Consider the following 26,239-nt stretch of genomic DNA (forward strand, 5'->3'; position numbering starts at 1 on the left):
GCGAATTCAAATGGACCGATTGGTGGGACCGCAGTGCGAAGCCCGGAAAATCCCGCATTTCAGCCAATGTTGTTTACAATTGTTTGTGTCGTTTGCCAATTTTTGTGTTTTCCCCGATTTTGTACGATAAGCAATAGCTTCCGGGCCTCCAGTAGCATGTAATTGTGATTGTTCATGGCTAACCGCGATGTATTCTCCAAGATCCTGCCAAATGTCAGGCTGGGCACTCGCTACGATGAGGATGGGCGTGAGGTGCAGGTGGGTCGTCAGCTCATCCTGGATATTCTTCACTTTATCCTTGATTATCCTTGAAGGTGGAGCGCCGCGAGGACTCCGATGCCACGGCCAAGGAGCAGGACACCTTCGATATCCTGGTGGCAGCCGGATATTACCGGGCCCGCATAAAGGGCCTCTCCGCCTTCGACAAAGTGGTGGGCGGAATGACCTGGTGCATCGAGTGCTGCGACTACGATGTGGATGTGGACCTGCTCTTTCACGAAAGTCTCTCCATAGGACAGAAGATGTGAGTTATTTAATATATAGAGGGGTTGAACTGCTACCATATCATTTATTTACAGAGCTCTGGTGGAGAAGATCGTATCTGTTTTGATTGACATGAAGTGTCCACATAGCTTGGAACCCCATCAAGTGCAGGGGCTGGAGTTCCTGGCCATACATCCTGTCATCCAATGGCTGGTCAAGACCTCTGTAAGTAGTCCTCATAGGTACGTTTATAAAAAATATAACAGAAAATCCCCATTTAGGTGGAAAACCGAGCTGAGCGTGGCCAGCGCTTGAAGAGATTTGCCATCGGCCAGTTCCACAATCACTACCAGTACAAAAGCGACAAGGACAATCTCACTAAAATACGCCTGGCCTCCACGCACATCAAGGCCATTCAGGAGCTCTACGGCCCCAGGAGGCTGTACGAACGCCAGGAAGCTCCTGGCGATGATGATGTGTCCCGGGTGCGCCTCACTCTCTTGGAATACGGAGATCCCGGGCCGATGTTCAAGACCAGTGCTGAGAGAAGGGCAGAGCAGGAACCTGGGGAAGCAGATGAGGTGGGTCTCAGTTTAATGTATTCCATTTAGAACCAAGTGAAAATCTCCTTCTCATTCTCAGCTCGATTTGGAGGAGTATTTGCGCAGTTTATCCCTCGCAAAAGACGACCTAACGGGCACCCAGAAGCGCATTGATCTCGATCCTACAGCACGGCAGGAGCTGCAACAGCACTATGCTGAATTTAAGATGGAAATGGAAACGGACACCCAAGAGCTGAAGGCACAAAACCAACAGAAACGGCTCGAAGCGGCCAAAATTGCCCTGGAACACAAGGTTAGGCGGTATTGCAAGGATAACGAACAGCTGCAGGAAGCTGAAAAGGAGCAGGGCCAGAAGACCAAGGAAGCAGAGGAGCAATTGAATACCCTAAATACTGAGCTCAAAGCACACAAGGATACGCAGGATAATGCAGATCCAAAGTGGGTTAAAGACTGCAATACTATTATGTATGGCTTTTATTTCATTGCTTCTTTTAAGGCTCCTTGAAAAGGTACAGAGCTTGCTGCAGCAACATGAAGAGCTCAAGAAAAGCGAGGCGGAATTCAAGGAATCCTGTCGTACCGATTTGGCCAACCTACAGCAGGAAATTGAGTAAGGTTGCTGAGTGGAACTAAATTATTAAGTACTAATTGGTAAATCATTATTAGTGACCTGGAAGCATTTAGTGCCCAAGATGCGGAGACGCAAGCTGCAGCCTTGGCTGGCGAGGAGCAACGTCTGAAGGAGCTGCGCCTGCAGTTGGCCAAGCGGAATCGCGGCATTGTGGCCATCGAACGGAAGCTGGACGCCATACCCGATCGCACAGAGCTGGCGCAATACCAGCGACGCTTCCACGAACTGCACAACGAAATGAGCGGCAAGCACCTGGAAACCAAGCAATATTACACCTTGTACAACACTCTCAACGACAAGAAGCGCTACCTGGAGAAGGAGCTGGCCCTCCTGAACTCCATCTGCGAGGCCTACAACGAGGGCATGATGAGTCCGCACGGCCGCGAGGACTTCATACGCCAGTTCGAGACCATTGTGGACGGGGTGAAGAGCGCCCAGGACAAGGTGCGTCACAAGTACAACGAGGAGCGGATGCGGCGCGACGAGCTGAACGAGGAGCTGCAATCGCTGCTGGAACTGCAGCGTCAGTACGCCCTGGCTGTCAAGCAGCTCACCCGCGAGTGCCAGCGCTGCGAGCAGCTGCAGCAGCAGCTCAGGTCAATTAGGGGCAGGACTCAGTCCTAAACCGTTTTAACTATTGATTAATTATCACGAAACTCTCGTTCAATAAATTATGTCGCCCTAAGTGCAGTGCAGTTATCCCGGAATCCAATCAAACGCTGTTATCCAAGGATTTTCCTCGAACATTTGTCAAGCTTAACTTTAACCTTTCGCCCTTTCATTTTTCATATTCCCATATATTCGAGTATTTATGGAACTCCTGTCAATGCTGGGTCAGCAGTTTATTTCCATAAAGCAGTCTCTGACGGAGCTACCACATGCATCCAGTTAAATTTGCATATTTGCACTGCAGCCAGCTCGCTTCATTCCATTCCATTTGGTGCTCTAATTAATATGCGGCTCGCTTAGCGGCATGCCGAGCAATCAGAGCCACTTCAGGACAGCAGCTGCTGCTTGCGGTTAATTAATGTCCTTGCACCTTAACATTGAATTCAAGCTGAGCCATTGCAATTACATTTTATTGCGTGGCAATCAATTCCATTCAACAAGTGACATTGAGACGGGGTGAAAGGAAAGAGAAAGAAGTGGATTGTGGCCCACTTCCTGGCCTCAGCCTTCGGCCATTTGGCCAAGATAAATTTCCAGCGTATGACAAATATTTAAAGCGAGGGACCTCCGGCGAAGGTTAAACCGGAGTCCTTGACAGACATTTCACAACTAACTTTATGGGAACTCTGCTCCCGGCTGCTGCTGCCATTGTCTGCCCACTCCACTGCCAAATCGCCCTTATCGAACCGAAAACACACCCATATAGAACCAGTCAGGCATTCCGCCCATCCATATAGTCGGTATAAATATGTGTAAAATGGGTGTTGGATGGTTGGGTTGCCCCACTCTGGATAAAAGTGAAAGCCAACAAGACCCCATATCCTCCCGCGTTTCCTCATTTGTATTTGCTTTGGCATTTCGCCCGGCCAAACACAAAGGCTGAATGGGAATGGGATCGATTGGGGATGCGACAAGGGGGGCTCATGTGTGTGGAGCCTTGACAAAAGTCAATCAGCATATTTGCTCGATTGGAGGGAGCATGCCAAGCGGATAATCGATTCGCAATGTGTTTGAATAACAAATTACTGGAAATTGTGAATGCAAAAGTCATTGTAGCCCAGAGCCCCTGAACATGGAGTACTTTTCGCCGAAATCGGGGGATTAAAATGTATGCAGCTGTCAGTGCTGCTGGATTTCGATTCCCCAACATTTCCATCCTGACAGCTAAGATCTCCCGATGCCACTTGTTGGCCCTTGCCATTCTGTTTGGTGAGTGAACTTGTGACTCGAACTATTGAACTTTGGGCTCAAGCAATGAACTGTCCTTACTATTTGCTCCTGTCAGGCTCTCCAGCTTACAGTCAACAAAATTGGAAAAGTTTGAGTAAAATTGTTCTACTAGTTGGAAATACATACATTTTCGGATTCGTATTTTATTAAAAATTTGTATTTATTTATTAAAAAATATATGTATGTAATGTTGTAAAAGTCAGTCCCTTTTTTTTAGACACTTCCTTAAATGTTAGTCCTAAAATATATCCTATAAAATACTTAAAAATATCTTTTCCTAACAACGATTTTCTCCAGATTGTAAAAATTATTTATTCCAAGTGTACTAAAACCAAAAGCAATAAACGTAGACAAGCACAGATGTTCGGGGAAAACTTTGTGTTCATTTCGTATAAATAAAAGGGAGCAAACCAATGGGCCAAACTCGACCATATAATGTTCTGGCCAAGTTTAATCTAATTTCTGCGGCATGTGAATAATCGTGCCGAATTAGTTGTGTTCGATTTGGTCAGATGTCAGTGCACCGTGTTTGTCAACAAAGAAAGTTACTCCGGGTCCTGGGATCCTTCTCCTCCGGGGGAGAAGGACAACGACAACGACAACATATGTGGCAGACAAGTTTAAATCAAGCCAGAACAAAAAGCGAGTGCTGCATGCATTAATCAACTTCAGCAAATGAACCAAGTTGGCCCCGGGGCCGAAACCCCGAATGTTAGCTTGGAACTTGGTAGCCCATGACCCTGACCCCAGAAGGACACGCTCCCAGTCCGAATCCCACTCCCTTGGAAGCCTCAATTTGTCAATGTGTCAGATGATCAACCGAAACGAGCATTGATTTAATTAATTTATGTTATCCCCACGGGCCTGGCAACAGCCGACTTTGGTAACTCTGGACAGGATGCCAGGGTGCCGGGATGCCGAGTCCTGTGGGCCAGGATATGTTCAACAGGTTGGCCAGCTTCCGTTGAGCGTCGAAAGCTTTTGCGGGTAAAGCTCAGCCGAACCGAACCGAACATTCATGAATGAAAATTCATTATAGGCGGACTCGGCTCCGTTCAGCTTCAGAAGCTGCTGCTTCTGTTTTCAGTTTCGGTTTCAGTTTCCGGAGCTCTCATTGCGCCGCCAACCGGGCAAGCGAACGTACACGGTGCGGACTCCTCCGTTGAGATCCCGAATACAGTCCCCAAAAAGAGAGCAACGTCTCGACGAGATCCCTTTGCGCGGCTCCATTCAAACTAAGCCAAACTGGGCCAGCCGTCACATTTGATTTGAATTTTAATTCAATAAAAAAGTGCACAAAAATATCATAATAATAAAAAAAGGATATCGCAGCGGGCAGGCAACAAATGTAAATGCCTGTCATTTCGAATCCTCCCCCGTGTTCTGTGCGTTCCGTTCTGTTCTGTGAATTCGCGAGGCGTAAAAAATATTCAAATTTCATGTTGAAATTACTGCACGCATTCTTAAATAATCCAATGCCAGCACAAGTGTGCAAAAAGTAGGGAGCCAGAGAAGGAGACTCGACTCAAAAGGCGACGCCAAGCGTTTGCTAATAGGATTACGCATCACCTCCGTCGCTGACAGAGTCCCGGAGTCCCGGATTAGCAGGATCCACTTGAGAAGCGGAGTCCAGAATCCGCAACAAGACAGAAAGGTACAGCCAACCTCTAATCACAACCACTAAACCAGCGTAGACCACACGACGTATGCGTGATTTCCGTGCCCATTTCGATATTCCTATATTGATATCATCGGCCCCCTAATTGTTAACTACAGCCATTGGACACACAGAGAGCGGCGAATTAATAACGAACTTGGTGCCATATTAATTGGCATCCGCAGAGCAGGAGGCTTGGGGGATTTTCGGGGGTTTGGGGTGCTTCAAGAGGAACAGTAAACTCCATAAATATCACATTTTATTAAACAAAGCCCGAATCCATTTGCGTTATTGCCTTTACGTGCACGAATGTTAATTGAAGTCACCTCACCTTTTCAGGACGGTGGCAGATCCACCTGTCCCCTTAACCCCCCTTAGCCCCTTAACCCCCTGACGCCCCCGCAGCACTTATCATGCCAGCAAAACCACCAAAACAGATTAGATAAGTCGATGGCTGCGGAATGATTAGCGAACAAAGGGGCTTTGAATGTGGATGTGGATATGGATGGGGCTCTGCAGGATGAGCAAAAGAGAGCACTTGTATGCGGGAAATGAATATTCATAATGAGGCGCCAGTTACACATTTCCCGTCGAAGCTTGAAAAGCAAATTACGCACAAAATAATTGACATTAGCATATTTTGTGCATCCCGTGTACATTGAGTGTATCCGTGTGCGCGTGTCTATCCTGTTTTAGAAATTCCTCTCGACTTTGTTCTTTTTCTTACTGTATGTTTCCCCCATCGTTTTGATTGAACTTGAAATTCCCCCCTGCCGCAGCCACATGGCGTATACGTGATGCGTCTGAGAGGATTAAACACAGCTAGCTGGCGAAAGGCAAACAGAGGGCGAGAACTAGTGAACTACAGTCTAAGTGCTTGGGAGTGGAAGTGGGCGCTCTACTATATTGAATAAACATTTTATTTTTTTCTGCCCGCCGACTCTGTGGGAAGTTCTAATTGATCCCCCCAGCTGACAAGCGGAAATGGACACGGGCCGATGCGAAATTTGTTTTCAATATGGACATGTGTTTACTTATTTAGGACTCTTGGTCCTTTGTACCCTCGTCTCCAGCCACTTGGACAATCATAATCCCCACCAAGAGAGGGGGGCGAGTGTAAACGATTCCATGGGGCATAAACTTCACACGTTCCCTTCCCGCAGCATCGTTTTACTCTCTCCCCCAGGGTGCCACTAAATCATTACAAATAAGACACATCGATGCAGAGGGAGAAATTTATTAAAATCGCTTTACAATATGGGATTATTATTTAATTGTTATATGTTGATTTCACAATAAAATACTACATTAATCTCTGGGTTAAAAATTAGAAAATGTTTAATTTATCTTTATTAACTGGTCAATTAATAAATCATTTACTTTAAACGGGCAAAATAATATACTTATCATTAACATATAAATATTCTTTTTAAATTATCTCAATTTAAATAATAAAATCTTGACCAATTAATATAATTTTAATACTAATAAACACTACAGATTTCTCGTTTATCTATTAAAAATCTCTATACATTACCTTTCTTTCTGATTTGTTTTTTTTTTTTGGTAATAAAAATTTCGAATCAAGTTATTTGATTTTAAATAATTCGTTGTTGCTAAAGTGGGTAATGAATACATTGTTATGGCCTAACGAAAATTATATGGCCAAATGATGTATATTTTTCCATGTGCACACACGGGGGGTAACATTTATGGCTCGTTAGCAATTCATTGCGAAGGGCATGAGATCGGGGAAATTATGCCAGAGGCAGAACGAAAAGTTTGTCTAATTTTGAAGTTGCTGCCAATGCGGTTGCGGCTGCCTTTGAGGTCCTTGGGTTAATTGCCTAGATATCCCGCTGCAGGACGAGCTCTCCTCTCCAGCTTTTCGATTGGCTTCGAAGGACCAAAGCCAAAGGAAAATGCAAACAGCCAAAGTGGCTTGCCAGAAGAGCCACATTTTATCAAAGTCAATTCTTATCTGCACGAAAAATGTTTGCAGCTGAAGTTGATAAATGGATTTACTTTGATTTTATAGCTAAAAATCGATGCTGCCAGGGGGAGTAGGTGGTGTACGTACTTGTTCTATTTGAATCCCGCACCCGGAGTCAAATCCGAGACAATGGACCAAACGGGCGGTCAAAGACTTCTTCAAAGCCCCCCGAATCTCCCCGAACCTCTGACTCATCGAAGGATAACAGTTCGCCTGGCCAAAAACCAAAATTGCACTTCAAATTGAATGCTTGGCTGGAGGAGCGTGCAACCCAAAGATAATCTATGACATAAAATCACGCGACAGTAAACGCTGCTTAATGCCAGACAAAGGAAAAGGACAAAGGATCAACTGCAACTTGTATTCTCGCTGCGAATGTATACGTTTTTTTTACATACCTTCTTTGTGGCAGCCACTCGACTGGAAATTACATAAAAAATTTCGCATTGGCGCTTCGTTTTTGCGCTCGTTTTGATTATCAGCCATTGCATTTGCATTCGCATTCGTATTTTCCATTTCCATTTTCCACCAAATATTTTGCCCAAACCCCCGATTCGATTTTCTCGTGAGTCACAGCTGCATTTTATCTACAACTGTTGAAATTTTTGCTCATCTGGCAGCTTGTATTTATCATTTGCGCCTCATTAGGTCGCGTCTAAACGGAATTATTTATTTGCCTTCGTTTGCCAAGGGAGAACTTTCCTTACTTGGACAGCTGCTGCTGTCTCCAGAATCCCCAGAACTCCTCAATTAACACTAGCTCAAGTGCAAAAAGTTCTGCATTAAGGACTCGCTCTTGAATTTTCTTTTAGTTTTTCCAACCGATTAAAGTTGGGTAAATTTCTTATGAAAGCCAGCAGTTTTCCCTAAGTAAAATGTCTGCTTTTGCCAGCATTTTCTGCAACCATCGAAAGGGATGGATTTCCAATGAAAAGGTTTCTGATTTAACTAGAAAACACGTTATTTGATTTTTGTTTTAGATGTGTAGTTAAATTTTTGCTTTTCAATTCCGCTTCATATTTTTCCCAGAAATGCAAAGCAGCTCCATTAACTTTTTACCATGAGTTTTTAATCATTTTTTATTTTGGGCATTAAATAAACTATTCAAGTGAAGTAAGTAGTTTAATAATAATAAAGTATGCGTTCTGCATTTTAATTATTTTCCCATATACAAAAGCTATATAAGTTGAGCCCCTTTTGGGAAAACTATTTAAAAAGTGCAAGAAACCTGCAGGAATTTTATTATGTGTGGCATTAGCTTGAGTACGTTAAATTGGAAGCCCAAGTAGTTCGCCTTAATCATTTACCTTCGGCATTAAATGCTTTTCTGATTACCTGCCGAGAAAGTTTTATTGTCCAAAGAGTTTACCGTGGCATCCACATATCCCCCCTCCTCCTGCCCATCAAACTTGCACTCATTTTCCGACTTTTCCACATGAGCTACAAGCAGGAGGGCTCCCTTGAACATTTTCTGTTGCCTACCTCGAGGGGCAATTTAAAAATTTCGAACCACAGACTGTTTCGTAAGCCAACAATTTTGCATTTAATTGCTTAATTACTGCAGCAAGGCAGACATCCCAGAGGCACAGCCCCTGACCCCTCCCCTCTTGGCCACTAAGCGGCTGGCATTTATGTTTACGTCTCTCCAAGTGTTTTATGGTCGTGCAGAAAGGAACATTTATGACTGCTCTGGGTCCCCGGAGGTGCCGCCCGGGGCCATGGGCGTTTGTAAGGGGGGCGTGGCCAGGCAGCAGTACAATTGCCGCCAAGTGGGCGTTTAGGCACTGGGGCCACAAACAACTTAAATTCTGGTCCTCAGATGAATGCAAAAGTTGTAATCCTCGTCCTTCCTGCAGACTCCCTGCCCGCTGTTCATCATGGTGATGGGTTCGTGCCTTGCGTAGCTGCATTCCATCCGACGTCCAGCCAGCGCCCAGCTATGTGGACCTACATGATGGCTGCCGCCCGCGGAGATCGGGTCAACACGATGATGTCCACCCGGCGAAGACCCGAAACCGAGTCCCCAAAATATGGCTACAAGTGAGTAAATTTCTAGTTGGAGAGTAGGAAATATAATTAAACCTCTACTGTTATTTAAAGAGTTAAAAACAATCACTATATTTGTGCTTAAAATATAATATTTTTTTTTTCAATTTTCAAACTAGTTTTTACTTATATTTATTTTATACAAAAACAATCAATTTCAAATTTAATTATAATTTAATTACCTTTAGGAAAGTAAGTCTTGAAGGAGTTAAGTTTTAGCATATAAAAAAAATGTGTTATGTGTTACATTTTCATGTTATTTTCCTCTTATAAACAAAATATAAAATAAATTGTAATATTGTAATTTTTGCGTAATATTTTGAAACCCGAAACCCAATTTAAAGTTATAAGTTATAAAGTTATATAAAACCGAATTCTTTCATAATATTCATTCCTAAAATCACACACCATTAGCCTCTCCACCCGTCCCATGTACCGAACGACCCGATTCGTGGGCCCCGCCTCCTCGGCGCCCGCCCAACTGCAGCTGCCCTGCGGATCCCATCAGGCGGCGGTGGGCGTGGCACCTCCGCCGCTGGAGGAGATTAGTGGCGGCCTGTTCGCCCCCTTCGCGCCGACGGCAACGATTACGGTGGAGCAGGCGGCCACCTCGATTCCAATGGCAGTCGACGGCGAGGTTCACCACCTCCACTATCCACGTCGCAGTTGGCAGCGGAAATATCGCCAGGGGAATCATCGCCAGCCAGGAGGAGGAGCAGAGGCTGAGGAGGATGAGGACGAGGATGACGACGACGATGAGGATGATGACGAGGATGAGTTCGGTGCTGTCGTGGGCGAGGATAACCCGGAGGAGGCGATTGCACGGGCTGACCAACAGCAACAGAAGCAGCACCGCCAACCAAATGCCAGCGATTCCAGTTATGTGGAAAATGGCAGGAAGCTGATACAGGTGAGTGGCTAAAATGTAACTTGTTATTAAATAAGACCATAAATATAATTGCTGTTTGAAAAAAAAGAAGGAAAAAAGGAAGCGTTAACCTAGAAATGCTAAGAAATAGGAGATGATTTATATATTTAAACAAATATGGGGTAGGAAATATTACCCTAATTTTTTTTTAAAAAGTAGGTACTTAAAATAAAATATTAAATATAAATAAAATGAATTTTTCCACATTCAAAGCTCAGTATGCACATCCATTTGCATTCATGGCCAATGCGGCGTATGAGTAATGCGATAGCTTTTGCAGATAAACACTTACTGATAAACTACAGCCAATAATCCGCATTCAATAACTGATACATTATGCTCGGTCTCCAATTACAACTGCAATTCCATTCCGTCCCTGGCCACAACTCAATTATGTGGAAATGGAATTAAGTAATTGCTCTAATTGATTGACGCCTCGCCCTCGGGAGGCGGAATTGGCCCAGTTTTCCCGGAGCTGCGGGCCACTGGAACTCCGCATTGTCTGCATAACTCCCCGCAGACTTGCCATTTCATTGCGGTGCCAGACTAATGCAAATGAACTGAGCGGACCTTCATAAACTTGACCTTGCCGTAAATCGCGTTTTAATTACTTCCTCTATTGTCACGTAGCCGAGGCATCGCCCCAAGCCGTCGGCTCCGGCCCCCTCTATAGACCCTTGGGCCACCCAGTTGAATGCCATTTTTAGCTACCCGCAGAAATTTTTATTAGCACGTGTCAATCGACTTAAAAAACTCAAAAAAGAAAGACAAAAAAGGCTATGTGGTGCTTTATTAGGGGAAGGTTTGTGGGTAGAGCTGTTTCTAAAAACGCTTTTAGATACTGAAACAAAGAAAATGTGTTAACAGAGGTGAAGGTGATAAGAGTTTAATGTCATAGATGCATTGCTGAAGATATGAACCTTTAATTAAGCGAATTTCAGTCATTTTTAATTTAATTATCTTCCTAGCTATTTATTTTATTTTATTCCTAGCTTATAGAAATTATTTTAATCATTAAATGATACATTTTTCTTAATTTAATTAAATTTTGAGCTTCATAATTGTATCTGGTTTCTGATTTAATGCGATCTTAGATAATTTTAGTCAAAAGAGCTGCAAATGAATTGCAGGACATCTTTAATGTATGTATTCAGAGATAGTTATTTAGATAACTACAATTTATTAAGATTTATAATAATGAGTATATTTAATAATAAACTAGGAACATCAAATCAAATGATAACAGGCTGTCAGAACTAAATAACCAGATTTAAAGGAAGTCTTTAATTCCTCAAGGAAGGTGTAGTTGAACAATTTTATGCAAATTCCAAATAGGCATTTCCATTTTCTAATTTGAAATGCAAAGCTTTTGGAAAAACACGCATTTCTGCTGGTGTCCTTTGACTTCCGTATCTTTAATCTCTCCAACGTGCCGCCTCTCGCCTTTCAAATCAACTTACTCGAGTTTGCTGCATTTTTCGTTTCCTCTGCAATCCTCATCAGCAAGTTCCAGATATCTCATGTCCTGTCCGGGATAATTGCATTACTTAGGTTTCCTTGTGAAAAAAAGCGAAGGAAACCAGACTTCTTCCGACCCGCAGGGCTATAAATAAGTGAGTGTGTATTTCGGTCGGGGGAGTTGGGTGTGTTAAGCCGGGCAGAGGGTCTGCTCTGTGTCTCCATCGACAGTTGGCCAGCTGGAGGATACAGCAGGATGGCAGGACAGCAGGACACTGGGGGAAATCGAGGGGAAGCGGAGCCAAGGGCGACAACCAATTTGATAGATAAGAGACTCGAGTTCCTTTCGCCTCCGCTCAAAGTGAATGAAACGGAGGGCAAAAAACCAGCAACACAAAACTGTTTCAATGTCATTTCATAAATGGCAACAGCAATGCCAATACCAATACCGAAACAAAAACGCAATGAAATAAATACAAATGAAAAGCCCTCAAAGCCCCCACCTCTCGGCTTTTCCCGGACTTTTCCACTTTCATTTCATGCCCGCATATCGTTGTGGTTGTCGTTGTCGTTGTCGTTCTTGTTGTCGTCCAAATATTGGCTTGGTCCGTTGTTGTTAATGCTTTTGAGGTGTGTTCCGAGTGTTTGTCCAGCAGCAGCAGCACAAAAAACAGCACAAAACAGCAAAAACAGCTGAAGAGAAGCTAAGGAAACCCCAAACTGCTGGCATTGTGGTTACATAAACGTCCATTACTCAAAAATTGGGCACTCGGAGATGGGCTAAAGGGGCGAAAACTTTATAGAATTGGCATTGAAAATATGACAAGTCTCGTGCCAATCCAAAATAGTTACCTACTAGTCCTCGGGTTGAACAGCCCCCGACAACAGCGATGTGTATCCTTGTCAGCTGGTCCGTACAGTCATTCAGTCATCCAGTCATGCCATTAAACCGATTAATGAACTCTATTTGCCCGGCCATACCTGCGTGCGTACACTGGGCGAAAAAGTATAGCCACCATGAAAAATATTCTTTCTAAATTTGGATGACGACCCTTAAATGAGGAAATCACAAATGAGCAACAATAGCTTTTTTAAAAAATAGTTTTGATAATGGTCAAAGTCATATTAATTTCATGAGATGATCTCCCAGTCTTTATCCATACTAAGTAACCTTTTTCTGCCAGTGTCGATGTTGGCTCGATTGTCTTTGCCACAATGTAGTTGTTGCTGTGCAATTTGAGAAGGCGGCAGGACACTCAACACGATGATGATGGCAATCGGAGAAAGTGGGAAAAGGACGGAGCAGGAGGAGAAAGTGAGAGCGAGTCGGGGGGAGCGAGAGCAAACAGCGAAAGTGCGGTCTGTCTGCGGACATTCCGCTTAGTCAAATTTTTTGCGCCATCGACAGTTACGAAAAAAACGCGTTCGCAGGCGGCAGCTTAGCTCTCCGGCTAAGTAACTTCGCAATAAATAAAAAAAAATTACTAAAAACAAAAAACAGAAGCAACGCTGAACTCGTCAACTAATGCGTTCGGTAAACAATCGAAAACAAGGCTTAAAAATTGAGGCGGCAATAACAAAAAGAAAACGAAAAACAGTGGCAACTGGATTTCCATGTTGATGAGGGTTTCCCTTGTAACTTTTAAAGGAAAAACACAGCAATCAGGACATCGAAGGGGAAGGGGGGATATACTCGTACACTCAGAAAAAAAATCGCCCTAAATTTTAGAAAATCGCCATACTTTGAAAATCGCCTTGAAATTCAGAAAATATTTCTATTTTTCAGAAATATTTTTCTAAATAATAAGAAAAACTTACCCTGATTAGATCAACTCCTCTTGTTCTCCACTTTTAGAAAAATTTTCTGTTATTCAGAAATTTTTCTTTCAAACTAAGAAAAAATCGCCTTACATTTTAGGAAATTGGCCCAATCGGTAGCCTAGGGGTCTAATGCGAGCGGATTATTTGTTTTCTACGCTTATATTCGGAAGCGTGTGTTCGATCCCACGTCGAGGCGGACATTTTTTGCGTCTTTTTTTTTTTTTTTGCGCATTAAAATGTATACTTTAATACAAATAAGGATTTAGGTAAGCTAACACACACATAATGGATAAATAAGAGTATAAACCTAGAACCCAAGAGAACAGAATGAGAATGTACTTTGTACAGCGCCTCTCGTGATGCTTCCCTGGCGCAGCTAGTAGAGTGTTTGACTGCAAACTGTGAGGTAAGGGGTTCGAATCCCGCGAGCGACCAAAATGTTTTTCTCCAGATAGTAAGTTATTTGATTTTTATGTTTATCATTAATAAATAATATAATAATTTCAGTTATTATTTCAGTTACAATTTAAGATTAAAAGTGTGTTTGTGTACAAGCATCGTGACGTCATCCATGTGTTTAAATAGAGGAGAGAAAAATAAGTTGAGAAACGAGAACCCCAACAACAACACCCCACACCGACAGAGGGGTGGAGTCGGCATAACTCCCGATTCCCCGACTTTTTTTTCTTCTTCTTATTCAATTTTGCAAAAAACTAACCCTAAATTTTAGAAATTTTTTTTCTAATTTTTAGAAATATTTTTTCTAAAAGGCAAGGCGAGCTGCCTTTGGCTTAAAAAGTATGGCGATTTTCTAAAATTCAGGGCGATTTTTTTTCTGAGTGTAGTCAGTTTATTAAACGGACCTTGTTATCGTTTAGACCATCGCTTGTTGCCCGCCCCTCCGATAAGCATCCAGCTTACGGTCATCGTCATCCAATCTGCGCGGCAATTTGCATAATTTCCCACGTTCCCATCGAAATCACAATCAATATAAATAAATATTCAACTAGGGGCTGTATCAATAGCAGCCCAGTGATAAAGTGCACGGGTTTCGAAAAACAAAGGGGTTAAACCTTCGAATCCATCAAGTGATAAGATATCGAATAGCTGTTATTCATCCAACCTATCGTGTATTGAATTTCAAGCACTTTCTCCACCGGAAACTGCTCTTCAATTCATTGCTTTAGTTTACTAGGGATCACACTAAGGGCAGCAGACTTCATGATTCAAAAAGAAGCCATAGAGACATTAGATACCATAGGGCAATTAGATATCAAACAACCCATAAGAGTTAATTGGTGAAGTTTCTATTTATTCTTGGGAACATTTTACCCATTGATTTATAGAGTTCCTAACTCTTCAATTGTAATCTACCACCCCTAGTAAATTTCCATTAAAAATAACTCCAAAACGTTTCGGAATATATTTCCTTAGCTTCCTCAGTTTACAACTCTTTCCATTTGATTTCCTCAATTACGGGTCAGCTATTTGGTCTTTTCTAACCCGATTTTTATGTTATAATGCCTTGGCTCAGTCATGTTTTTATGGGGTGAGCATAAAACGCCCACGCATGCCATAAACGGCGATATGAAAACGCTTGATTTGCTTAACATAAAGTCAGCTGGCAGGTGTAAAAGAGGGGTTTGGGCCGATTCGGCCTAACGGACTCGCAATTATGGAAATTTATTGTGAGTTCCACGCTGCCTGCGCGATATGAATGCCAATCAGGGCGCTGGTCCGATGATAATACCAATGTTGGTTCGCTGGGTCAGTGTTTCGATTTCGATGCCAGCTTCAAGTACGGCCAAAAGTTAAATGTATAAACCAAAAGCCGCTCGAATTTTGTGCATAACCTTGCATTTGGCAAATTACCGACCAGTGATGAGCTCATTGAAAATCAAAATTATACAACTGGCTAACAGGAAAACCGATCTAACGCACCGGCTATCCGTCAAATGAATTGCAATTAATTTATGCACTAGGCGCCCGACATTAACCCCTGGCTGCCCGCGTGCGAAAACGCTGCCTCTCAGCCTAATTGAAACCAACTTGGCCCGGGCAATTAAAAAGCATTTAGACTAAAACGACAAACGCCGGCCGGTGTCATCAATCTTGTCGATTCACTTGGAACCAAGTGGATATTCTTCTGGACGCTGAAGGACCAAAGTCACCGGAGACTTCAACTTCATCCGTCGGTGGTGCAAGTTAATTAATTAAAACGCGGCAGCGCGATGAGTGGCGATGCAAATTAAGAAAATTGCAAAACAGCATTCCGAATCGACAACAACAGCTAGCAAACAGGCCACTCGGTTTTTACTATTGTGCGGTACAGTCGAACTTCTGTAACACGGACTTTCTTTTTTATAATTTTTGGTAGCTCAAATAAATATATACATACTTTTACTTCAAGTGTAAATTTTTTGGTTATTTATAAAGCTTATTTAATTTGTTACAAACTAAAAAACACAAAATCAGATTGAAAAAATATTTTGTTTTTAATAAAATTAATTTGAACATTTTGAAAATTTCTTTCATATAGCTTTCTTTATTATGAAATATTTTTTAATATTTTTTTTTAATATTTTTGTTTTAATATTATTGAGAAACATTCAGCTCAGAAGTGGTACAAATTCGAAAGCTTATAGTTCTTGTTACGGAAGTTCCACTGTGGTTTATTGTGTATGGATGTCGTGGTTTGGTCAGTGGCGACTTCGCTGCCGGCGTCGCTGCCTCGCCTTGGCCAAGTCAAGTGTTTTGGCGGCAGTTATCAGTGTGAACGGTTTGAGCAGTTTGAAAAGTCCGCCCGACGCAACGGAGCGCATGCGCGCAGCTGTTGACCAAAAACTAACCGTTATTGTCGCCGTTATTGTTATTGCCTCAGGCCAAAATCGGAAGTTCTAAGGCGGAAGTGAGAGGGAAGATTGCCAGTTAAAGGAGACGAGAGAGGGAGAGAACGAGAGAAGGAGACGACACTCGATTTGTATGCGACATTTCAAAGTCAAAACCATGGTGCAGTCGCTGGATATATCTGCCATAACGGGACAGCAAACAGATGCGGTAAATCCACCTACACATACCCACACACACACATCTGCTATACGTATATGTGGCCTTCGAACCTACTTACACACACAGGCACACACACACCCGCAGCGGGGGGCGTGGCATTGCATTGTCATTTGCCATTTGCCATTGCCCGCCCAACGAGGCGTATGCGTCATATTTACAGCGCTTTTCCCCGCGCTTTTCCATTTTTTCTCTCGAACTAAAGATGGCTTAATGGATTAACCGCTGCCGGCAACTGATAAGCGTTTATTAGACTGTCAGGCACACGCCTTTAATGCACACAAAATAGGAAATTGGAACATAGAAAGGGACCTTTAAAAGGTTAGAATACAAGTTACTCTAATCGGAAAAATGTACGGCGCTTTCCCTCGCGTTTTTTTTATTTTTTTCCTCAACTAAAAATGGCTTAACAGATTAACCGCTGCCGATAACTGATTAGCGTCTATTACAATGTCAAGGACACATCTTAAATGCACTCAAAAGAGGAAGTTGGAACTCAGAGGAAGATCTTAAAACGGTTAGACTACTTAGTTATACTTCTTGGAAGCCACAGATTTTTCAGAGTATTTTATTTGAAATTTGTTCAATTTATTTATTGAAGCTTTTTGTTAAACAATTAAAATTAAAATATAATACACAGGAAACTAAAGTCCTTCGGACTTTTTATAAAAGTTTACAATTACATTATCATTTATAAACATAAAAGAGGTGTAACTATTGGACTTAATATTTTTAAATGTTTCGGGAAATTTGAGAATCCAAAAAATAAATCCCAAACTTATACCCCTTTTAATTTGTAATTCGGACAACCCCTACCACATTATCTTTTTTCGTTGTGAAAACACTTTTAATTGTTGCGAGTTTTATAAAAACCCTTTCCGAATAGCATGAAATCTGTACTTTACTAGGTTTACAGTTCGCTTTAAATGTTACCCCTAAAGCTGTCTAGCGATTCGCCGCGTCATTCGGTTGGCAGACATAACAAAATTTAAGCACCAAACTTGGATGCTGACCAAGTTTTAATGTGGTTAGAAGGGGAAGAGCCAGAAAAAAGAGATACCCATAACCCGAGCACTAAAACGCTTCAATTAGTGAGCGTTCGGCGAAACTTTTCCCTAAACTTATGTCAGTGCGTCCCACTCCTAAACCATTTTCGATTGCACAGAGGGAAAGAAAAATATTCATTTGTAATACCGATATGTAAAGTTTTAACCAATACCCAAGAATTAAATAATATTGAAGTAAAGTAAAATCTAATCTAAAGATAATTACACTGTGCAGCATTTTTAGTGCTTTTTAAATTTACCTCGATGGATGCTATATTTTTGGATTCGTTACGAATTCCCAAGTTAAACTGCGTTTTCCAAAAAGTTCCCCGACGCAAGGATTCTTAGCAAAAGGACCTCAAAGTTCGAAAAATGCTGAAATTGGCCAACTTTGCGGAGCTCTCAGAGGCAAATGGATGCATGGTTTGATTCGATGTTAAAGTTTTTTAAAAGATACACCCTTTATCTTTTAAACCCCATACCTAAAAAATTTTTAAGATTTTTTTAAAGGCAGAAACAAATTCTAGAAAACATAGTCAAAAAACATAAAAGTATACAGCAGCGGTCAAAATGGTAGTAGTGTTGCCGCCCTGTGTATTTAAAAGTTTGTTGTTGTAATTGATCTTTTCCTGGTAATATTGTATTGATTATTATTTTACTATTAGACTAATTGGATAAGAAAAAATTACAACATCAAACTTTTAAAAACACAAGGCGGCAACACTGCTACTATATTGACCGCAGCTGTATGTTTTTCAGTTTTTAGACTATGTTTTTTGGAATTTATTTCTGCCTTAAAAAAAATCCTAAAATTATTTTATGTATGGGGTTTAAAAGATAAAGGGTGTATCTTTTAAAAAACTTTAACATCGAATCAAACCATGCATCCATTTGCCTCTGAGAGCTCCGCAAAGTTGGCCAATTTCAGCATTTTTCGAACTTTGAGGTCCTTTTGCTAAGAATCCTTGCGTCGGGGAACTTTTTGGAAAACGCAGTTTAACTTGGGAATTCGTAACGAATCCAAAAATATAGCATCCATCGAGGTTAATTTTTGATGCTGCATAGTGTTATCCTTTTCGATATCAAAAACTTAAGCATTCCATATTTCTTGCGTTGTTTTTCTCTGTGTAGGAACCAAGCAAAAGGAGCAAACCATCGGCTTTAAGACGCACCCTGCAAGCTCTGCGCCAGCGTCTGACTAAAAGGAATCGCCCCAAACCGCCGGACTGGTTCCTCGAGAAGTTCTCCAATACCACGAACACAGACAAGATTGGCAAGGGTTGTCCGGCCATGGAGGATGCGGCGCTCTCCAGCGAAATTCGGGGCTCCAGTGTCCTGTGCAACCGACTGTCCGTGGATCCCACCCTGCAGTCGCATTACAGGGTAAGTGAACTTTAGCACATACCAAAACTTGATACTATTTGATGATTGATTCCTACTTGTAATTAATATAAATGAGTAGTAAGTAAAAAGAGACTGTAAATTAAAGATCGATTGGTAATTAGGCCATTAGCAATGTTTGTGAACTACAATACCATTTAATTACAATTGCTGTACCTAAAAATATTTCAAATTTTGTTTTAAAAATATTTAATTTCAATTTGTAAGGCTACTTATAAGCGAATTTATAAATTAATTCCCTAACACTAAGTTCTTATTTTAACAGCAAAAATATTCGCTTTCGAATACCTTTTACGGTGATTCAAACGCCAAATTGTAGAAAAAGAGGAAAACACTCAATACAGAGAAGCAATTAACATGAAATATCCATAAAATTATCTTAAATTATTGCACATCTTTAATTCCGTATTAATTGATGAATGTATAAAATGACTCCTTTGCAGTGGCTGGCCATCGTTTCGCTGGCGGTGCTTTACAATATCATCTTCGTGGTGGGGCGAGCTGTCTTCTGGGAGATCAATAAGAGTGCTCCCGCCGTGTGGTACACACTGGACTACCTGTGCGACTTCATCTATCTGCTGGATACGCTCGTCCACATGCACGAGGGTGAGCCTCATCCACATCAACATCGCCCATTTTCCAGTCCCAGTTCTGTCCCCATTTCCCGTTCCCCGTTGCGGGTTTCAGATTTGAGATTTACCTATGCAAATGAGACCCGCACTAAGCCGCCTTCAGACAATGGCAAGCGATGCTGTCGGCAAAGCCATTTGGCACGCATGCGAATCCCATTTCTGCCCCTGAATCCAAATCCACACACATATGCGAGTCCTGTGAGCTCTGGATTGTGGGTGTGGTTGAGTTGCCAAATGCAGGGGATAAGCCAACCTTGACATTTTGTACAATAGCAACAAACGTTCTGGTACCGCTTATCCGTTTCGACCTGGGAATATGCCACAGTGTAAACGACAGTTGAGGATTTATTATTATTATTATGCTACAAGGAGTTGAGTTAGTCACCTTAAAATTTTTAGGGTTATGGCAAACTTGGGAAAACTAAAATCAATATAAACAACTTACTATTTTATCAAGACAGTAAATCTTAAACTTTCTAAGAACTTTGTTTTTTACAAATTTTAAGGGTCAATTTTAAAAAGTAACTTCTACTTAAAATTTAATTTTCAAAAAATTCCTTGATAAAATGAAAATAAATTCTGATTTCCCATACGATATTACAATTTTAACTTTAAACTCTACTTTAAATTTGAGAAAGAACGAGAAAATGTTACTTAGGGTAGCTATTTTCACATATGGATATAATGAAAGCATACTTTTTGTAAATCGTGGAACTCTTGGGATCCCAGGGTACTGTTCTTCCATGCATGCTTGCCATCAAACCGTTAAAAATCCAAAGAACTATAAAAAACTGTCGCCGCATGGCGCAGGCAAAAGCCAAAAAGGCACGACTGAGACAATGGCAGAGTCACCACATCCACATCCACATCCACATCCATGTCCATATGCATATCCTTATCCACATCGCCCGGAGTAAGTCTCTAGGTCACCTCACAGCCACAAAACTAAACCCCATTGTTTCCGCCCTCACGCTCCGCAGGCTTTCTGGACCAGGGGCTCCTCGTGCGGGATGCCTTTAGGCTGCGGCGGCACTACTTCCACACGAAGGGCTGGTATCTGGACGTGCTGTCGATGCTGCCCACGGACCTGGCCTACATCTGGTGGCCGCCGGAGACCTGCTCCAGCCTGTACCTGCCGTGTCCCGTGATAGTGCGTCTAAATCGACTGCTCCGGATCAACCGGCTGTGGGAGTGGTTCGATCGCACGGAGACGGCCACCGGGTATCCGAATGCATTCCGCATCTGCAAGGTGGTGCTGGCCATCCTGGTGCTGATCCACTGGAACGCCTGCATGTACTTCGCCATCAGCTACGAGATTGGCTTCAGCTCCGACTCGTGGGTCTACAATCTGAACGGGACGCGGAACAACACGCTCCAGCGGCAGTACATCTATAGCTTCTACTGGTCCACGCTGACGCTGACCACAATTGGCGAGACTCCGACGCCTGAGAACGATGTGGAGTATCTGTTCGTGGTGGCCGACTTCCTGGCCGGCGTCCTCATCTTCGCCACCATTGTGGGTGAGTATTTCTGGGGATTTCAGGGGTGACTGCCTGGAAAATCCCTTTCGGGTCCTCTGTTTGCGCTTGTTTACGCAAATATTTCGTCTGATCGTTTAATTGGTTCCAGAGTGACATCTGTGACATCAATGGGTATTAATTTACAGCCACGCACGTCAGGGACCCACACGAACACCCCGCCACGCCCACTCCCACTCCCGCCCCTGACGACCCACATTATTCATTACGCCTTCAGTCGGTTCAGTTCTGTTCTGTCCTATTCGGTTCCATGCCATTTTGTTTTGTTTTGCCGGGTTGATTTGTTGCCGTCGCCCCCCGACATCTCTTTCCTGTTTTTTTTTTCGGCAAACGTGCCTTTTTATCATTTTTGTCGTCCTCCTTATCGCTGCCATTACCGTCCCCAAATGGGCGGCGGTGGCTGGGAGCAAGGCGTAAGGCGCATTCCCGCATTCCCAGCAGCTGCCAGTCCCCCAGATCCCATCATTTCAACGCCTCATCCTCGTCGTCGCTCTGCAAACAAATTTACTTACTGTGATGAATGCCGAGTTCGTTTGGACAGGACAATTTGACGGGCACACTCGGAGAAATAGTGAAATAATAATGGGAAATTGATAGTAAATCTTTAAAGATAATATATCAACCAATATACCATCAAAAACATGATAAACGAAATTCTGGGGCTAAACAGAAATCTCGAGTGATTTAAAATCAATATTTATGATGCCTAAAAGTAGGCAAAACTACAGATTTAAAATCAATTCATATTTATTATTTTACCAAATATACAAAAACAACTTTGATATTTATTTTATACTGTTAATTAAAACAATAAACTGTAATTTACATTTTTAAAATAAGTTAATATTTTTTATTTTAATTACCCATTTTAAAGAAAGTTAAAAATATGCTTTAAATATTTCAATCATATTTTTGTTAATCCAAAATTTAATGAAGCGTTTATAATTATTGATTCTTGTTTAAAAAGTATAACAAATTAAAGGTTTGGTGTTTTATAGCTGTCGTACGGCAGCCATCATCTTTAACTGTACATTACATATTGCCAAGAAAAAGTCTACAAAGTTAGGTTTTATGTTTTTTTAACGCAAATCTGTTAGCAAAAGGAACCAACCACAACTTTGGGATCTATTTTTTGCTGAGTGCCCCGAGGCAGCTCCGCCATTTCACCATTTCTGCGGATGTGTGTGTTTGACTCTGGCACCGGAAGTGTCGCCATTAGTCGCCTTTGTGCCACGTTATCCGCACGCCGGAATCCATGAGTGGCCTGGAACACTGCCAGCTCCTTCGGTTTCATTCCACTCTCCACTCTCGATTGCGGGTGTGGGTGGGCCGAACCGGTTATGAAATGGACAAGATATATTGCCGCCGCCCTGCTCGTTCATTAACTAAGTTTCCCCCATCGTCCTATTTTCCCCATCCCCAGGTAACATTGGCTCCATGATCTCCAACATGAATGTGGCCCGCGTGGAGTTCCAGAATCGCATGGACGGCGTCAAGCAGTACATGGCCTTCCGGCGCGTGGGTCACGAGCTGGAGGCCCGGGTCATCCGGTGGTTCGCCTACACCTGGTCGCAGAGTGGGGCGCTGGACGAGGAGCGGGTGCTGGCCGCCCTGCCGGACAAGCTGAAGGCGGAGATCGCCATCCAGGTGCACATGGACACGCTGAAGCAGGTGCGGATCTTCCACGACACCGAGCCGGGTCTCCTGGAGGCCCTGGTCCTGAAGCTCAAGCTGCAGGTCTTCAGTCCGGGCGACTACATCTGCCGGAAGGGCGATGTCGGCAAGGAGATGTATATCGTGAAGCGGGGCAAGCTCTCCGTCGTCGGCGACGATGGCATCACCGTGCTGGCCACCTTGGGCGCGGGTTCCGTGTTCGGCGAGGTGTCCGTGCTGGAGATTGCGGGCAATCGGACGGGCAACCGGCGCACCGCCAACGTGAGATCCCTGGGCTACTCGGATCTCTTCTGCCTGGCGAAGAGGGACTTGTGGGAAACGCTGTCCGACTATCCGGAGGCCAGGTCCACGCTCACCCAGCGAGGATGCCAGCTGCTGCGGAAGGATGGCTTGCTGGATGAGCAGATATTCGCCGGTAAGTTCGTTAATCAAATGTAGTCATCAGAAAATACGTATACGACATGTGGGTTAATATTAGTTTCGGCCGCAATTAAATGAATGGCCCTATTCATTTCAATGTGTTAAATCTGTTAGCATTCAATCAATGGTTATTTTTGCATGATTAAATAGCTTCCGATTTATTGTTTTAATTGTTGGTCCTTAAAAATCATAAATTAATGTAATTTATACGTTAAGAAATGCCTCACTTCTTAGTTCTTTTAAAATGTTAAATCACAAATTTATTAAAGATTAACCAGTTTCTATTAAAATGAAACACCTACACAGAGAAAAAAACGGAACAATATGGAACTGATATTGTTTCATATCAATTTTTCCATAACAAAATGGTATGATTTCATATCAATATGGTACAAAATCATATGTTCGGAAATATCATTTTGATATGAAAACAGATGGGCCGAAATTGATATGAAAAAATACCCGATGGATGATTATTTTTGGTATTTTTTCTCTGTGTACTGAAGACATTTCAAAGAATCTTGCTAAAGTTTCTCACTAAGTAATCTTAACAAAACCTTAACAAAAAATCCACTAAGTATTTTCTATTATTTATTTGGAATCTCTTTACAAATTTATCTGGAAAATTAAATGTACAATTTTCCCATTACCCATTTCCATTTACAGATTCACAAAGGGTGCACGACAGCATTGAGGGCGGCATTGAGAAGCTGGAGCTGTCGGTGGAGAACCTCAATATGCGGCTGGCCCGACTCCTGGCGGAGTACACGGCCAGCCAGGCCAAGATCAAGCAGCGCCTGGCCAAGCTGGAGATAAAGTGAGTATCCTTGCGGAGCCCAGTTCTGAAGCAGACGACTAAGGCCCCCTTCCTCCTAAAACCCCCTTTCAGCGGCGGCCCTGGCACGTGGCGCCTGGAGGGTGAGCCACAAACGCGGGCTCGCAGCGGACGCCTCTACTCGCTGCAGCCCAAGCGGCGCCCACGTTCGCGACCCGACGCGACTGCCAAAAGCGGCGATGCTGCCAAGCAGAACACGCTCTAAGTCCCCGGAAAGCCCGCTGGAAAAGCCCCAGCCCTCAACTCCACCCGAGGCCGGAAAATAGTGATAAATGCATTAAACTTGCAGGAGTTGTCTGGGGAGGCGGGGAGATAACCCGTTTTGGCCCGAAGCCAACTGTTATTTGGGCTGCAAAAGCGGGTAAATCAATTTTTAATTTTTACAATTAGTTTGTAGCGAAAGAGGAGGGGCAGACGGGGGGTACTGGAGAGTTGTTTGTTGCAAACTTTATAAATTTGTAAAATGATTCAAAACTGAATGTGCCTCAAAGTGTGTGTGCGTGCGTAAGGAAAGCTAAGTTAAGAGGGGCGAACGAAAAGGAAAGCGAGCGGTGACCACCCATCTAGTTAACCCACTATGATCCAGTGTACATAATTTAAGCATAGTCCAATTTTACACGTCTAGGCTAGGATGATTTTACACACATTAATTGCACAGATCAAATACAGAGAAATTTAAGAAATAATCCCAGAAACTGACCAAGAACCGGAGGACTTTGCTGAAATACTTAAGACGACAACGAGGACGACGAAGACGGGGGGAGATGCACACAAATCGAATTCGAAGAAAGCAAATGTTAACAACCAAGCTTCCAAAGCTTCCAAACCAAACGCAAAACAAACAAAACAAAAGAAACCGAGAGTCAAGAAACAAGAAACAAAATGGTAAACAAATGAAATGTATTTTTATATTAGTCCTAGACATTGGGTGTACGATGTATTGTGTATATGTAAGTACGGCTAAATCTAAAGCTAAAGCTACAGAATAAACGAGAATCGAGTCAAATTATACGCAGCACTTATGTATGTCAGCGAAAACGTATCCGGCGGCAAATGCAAATCGCCCACAGCCTCCGGCCACGCATTTCCTCCAAAGGATTCTGTGGCAGGATTCTTTTTACTGCCTCTAATGACATCTTCGAGGGCGTAGACAAAAAACCAACAACGGCGAAAAATATAATGGAGACAGAGAAAAGGGGAAGCGAACTGTGTACGAGCAGCAACAAAAAAGTCAATAAATGCAGACGCATTGGGGAAAATGACAGCGACACGCGTTGGCTTTTTAGGTGCGACTTTCTTTGTGCGTACAACGCGGCGTATGAGCAATAGCGAAGCCGGAGCTAAAAAGGTAAAATGGGGTAGCAGTCATACATGGCTGGGGAGGGGGAGTTTACACAGAAAAGTATGCTTAAAGTACTCATGTATTTTACATATTTTACATTACAAATTACAAAACAGAGAACGTATGTTATAGAGATTCAGGAGGACCTAATAATTTGTTAATTAAATGAACACCTATTGGATCTTCAACAATGCTTTGATTTTATTAATTTGTTATATCTAACTTAAGATTCATATGACCAGACGTCTTACTAAAACACTTTTTTATTTACAATAAACAAATATTCAATACATAAGTAAACTTTTTTTTAAAGAGTGCTTTAAATAATTGTTTTAAAATTTTAGATTATAAACTTTTATTTATACCATTGAAAGATATCGTAATGTTTAAAAAAATCTTAAATTTATACTTAAATCCATATTAAATTTGTACTCGATAAAAATTGTCTTGATTTCAAGGTCTACTCCCCTAATAGTGAATGAAGTCATTTTAAAGTAATTTTGAAAGTTCTCCCAAATATAATTTTTCTCTGTGCGTAAGCCCCACGGAACCATGTGGAGCCATGTGGAACCCCCAAAATGGTCGCATCATGCCGTAAGTGCAGTAAAAAATCAATTTTGACAAAATGTTGAAAAACACACTCAAAGCCTTAAAAAAACGGAGGAGATGTTGGGCGCCCCTTGAAAATCGTTTGGGCGGTGGGTTAGGGGGGCGTGGCACGTGAACGGAACCGATTGCGGTGAAGGGGCTGCGGGGCGTTGGAAAATGAAAATGACAATAAAATGTTGACGCAGCCAAAGAGCATT

At 42.5% G+C, this 26,239-nt stretch overlaps 2 protein-coding genes across 3 annotated transcripts; both read left to right on the plus strand.

The window, feature by feature from the left end:
- Window positions 1-121: 121 nt before the first annotated feature.
- On the plus strand, window positions 122-2,394 carry fidipidine (coiled-coil domain-containing protein 93). The gene is made up of 7 exons (XM_017159385.3): window positions 122-258; window positions 315-523; window positions 579-708; window positions 765-1,064; window positions 1,126-1,484; window positions 1,543-1,656; window positions 1,713-2,394. The coding sequence occupies exons 1-7, from the start codon at window positions 175-177 to the stop codon at window positions 2,299-2,301; spliced, it is 1,785 nt and encodes a 594-aa protein (XP_017014874.2). The 5' UTR covers window positions 122-174; the 3' UTR covers window positions 2,302-2,394.
- A 2,321-nt stretch (window positions 2,395-4,715) lies between these two features.
- Window positions 4,716-25,100, plus strand: CngA (Cyclic nucleotide-gated ion channel subunit A). Of its 2 annotated transcripts, XM_044395837.2 has the most exons (9): window positions 4,716-5,230; window positions 9,083-9,266; window positions 9,687-10,182; window positions 18,723-18,974; window positions 19,436-19,598; window positions 20,605-21,144; window positions 22,586-23,251; window positions 23,923-24,073; window positions 24,146-25,100. In XM_044395837.2, the coding sequence occupies exons 2-9, from the start codon at window positions 9,166-9,168 to the stop codon at window positions 24,294-24,296; spliced, it is 2,520 nt and encodes an 839-aa protein (XP_044251772.2). In that variant the 5' UTR covers window positions 4,716-5,230; window positions 9,083-9,165; the 3' UTR covers window positions 24,297-25,100. The 2 variants fall into 2 exon arrangements, with proteins under 2 accessions (XP_044251772.2, XP_070069733.1); XM_070213632.1 differs by lacking the exons at window positions 4,716-5,230; window positions 9,083-9,266; window positions 9,687-10,182 and adding an exon at window positions 16,452-16,536.
- Window positions 25,101-26,239: the final 1,139 nt, after the last annotated feature.

This window comes from Drosophila takahashii, chromosome 2R (assembly GCF_030179915.1).
Source record: "Drosophila takahashii strain IR98-3 E-12201 chromosome 2R, DtakHiC1v2, whole genome shotgun sequence".
Classification (NCBI taxonomy): Eukaryota; Metazoa; Arthropoda; class Insecta; order Diptera; family Drosophilidae; genus Drosophila; species Drosophila takahashii.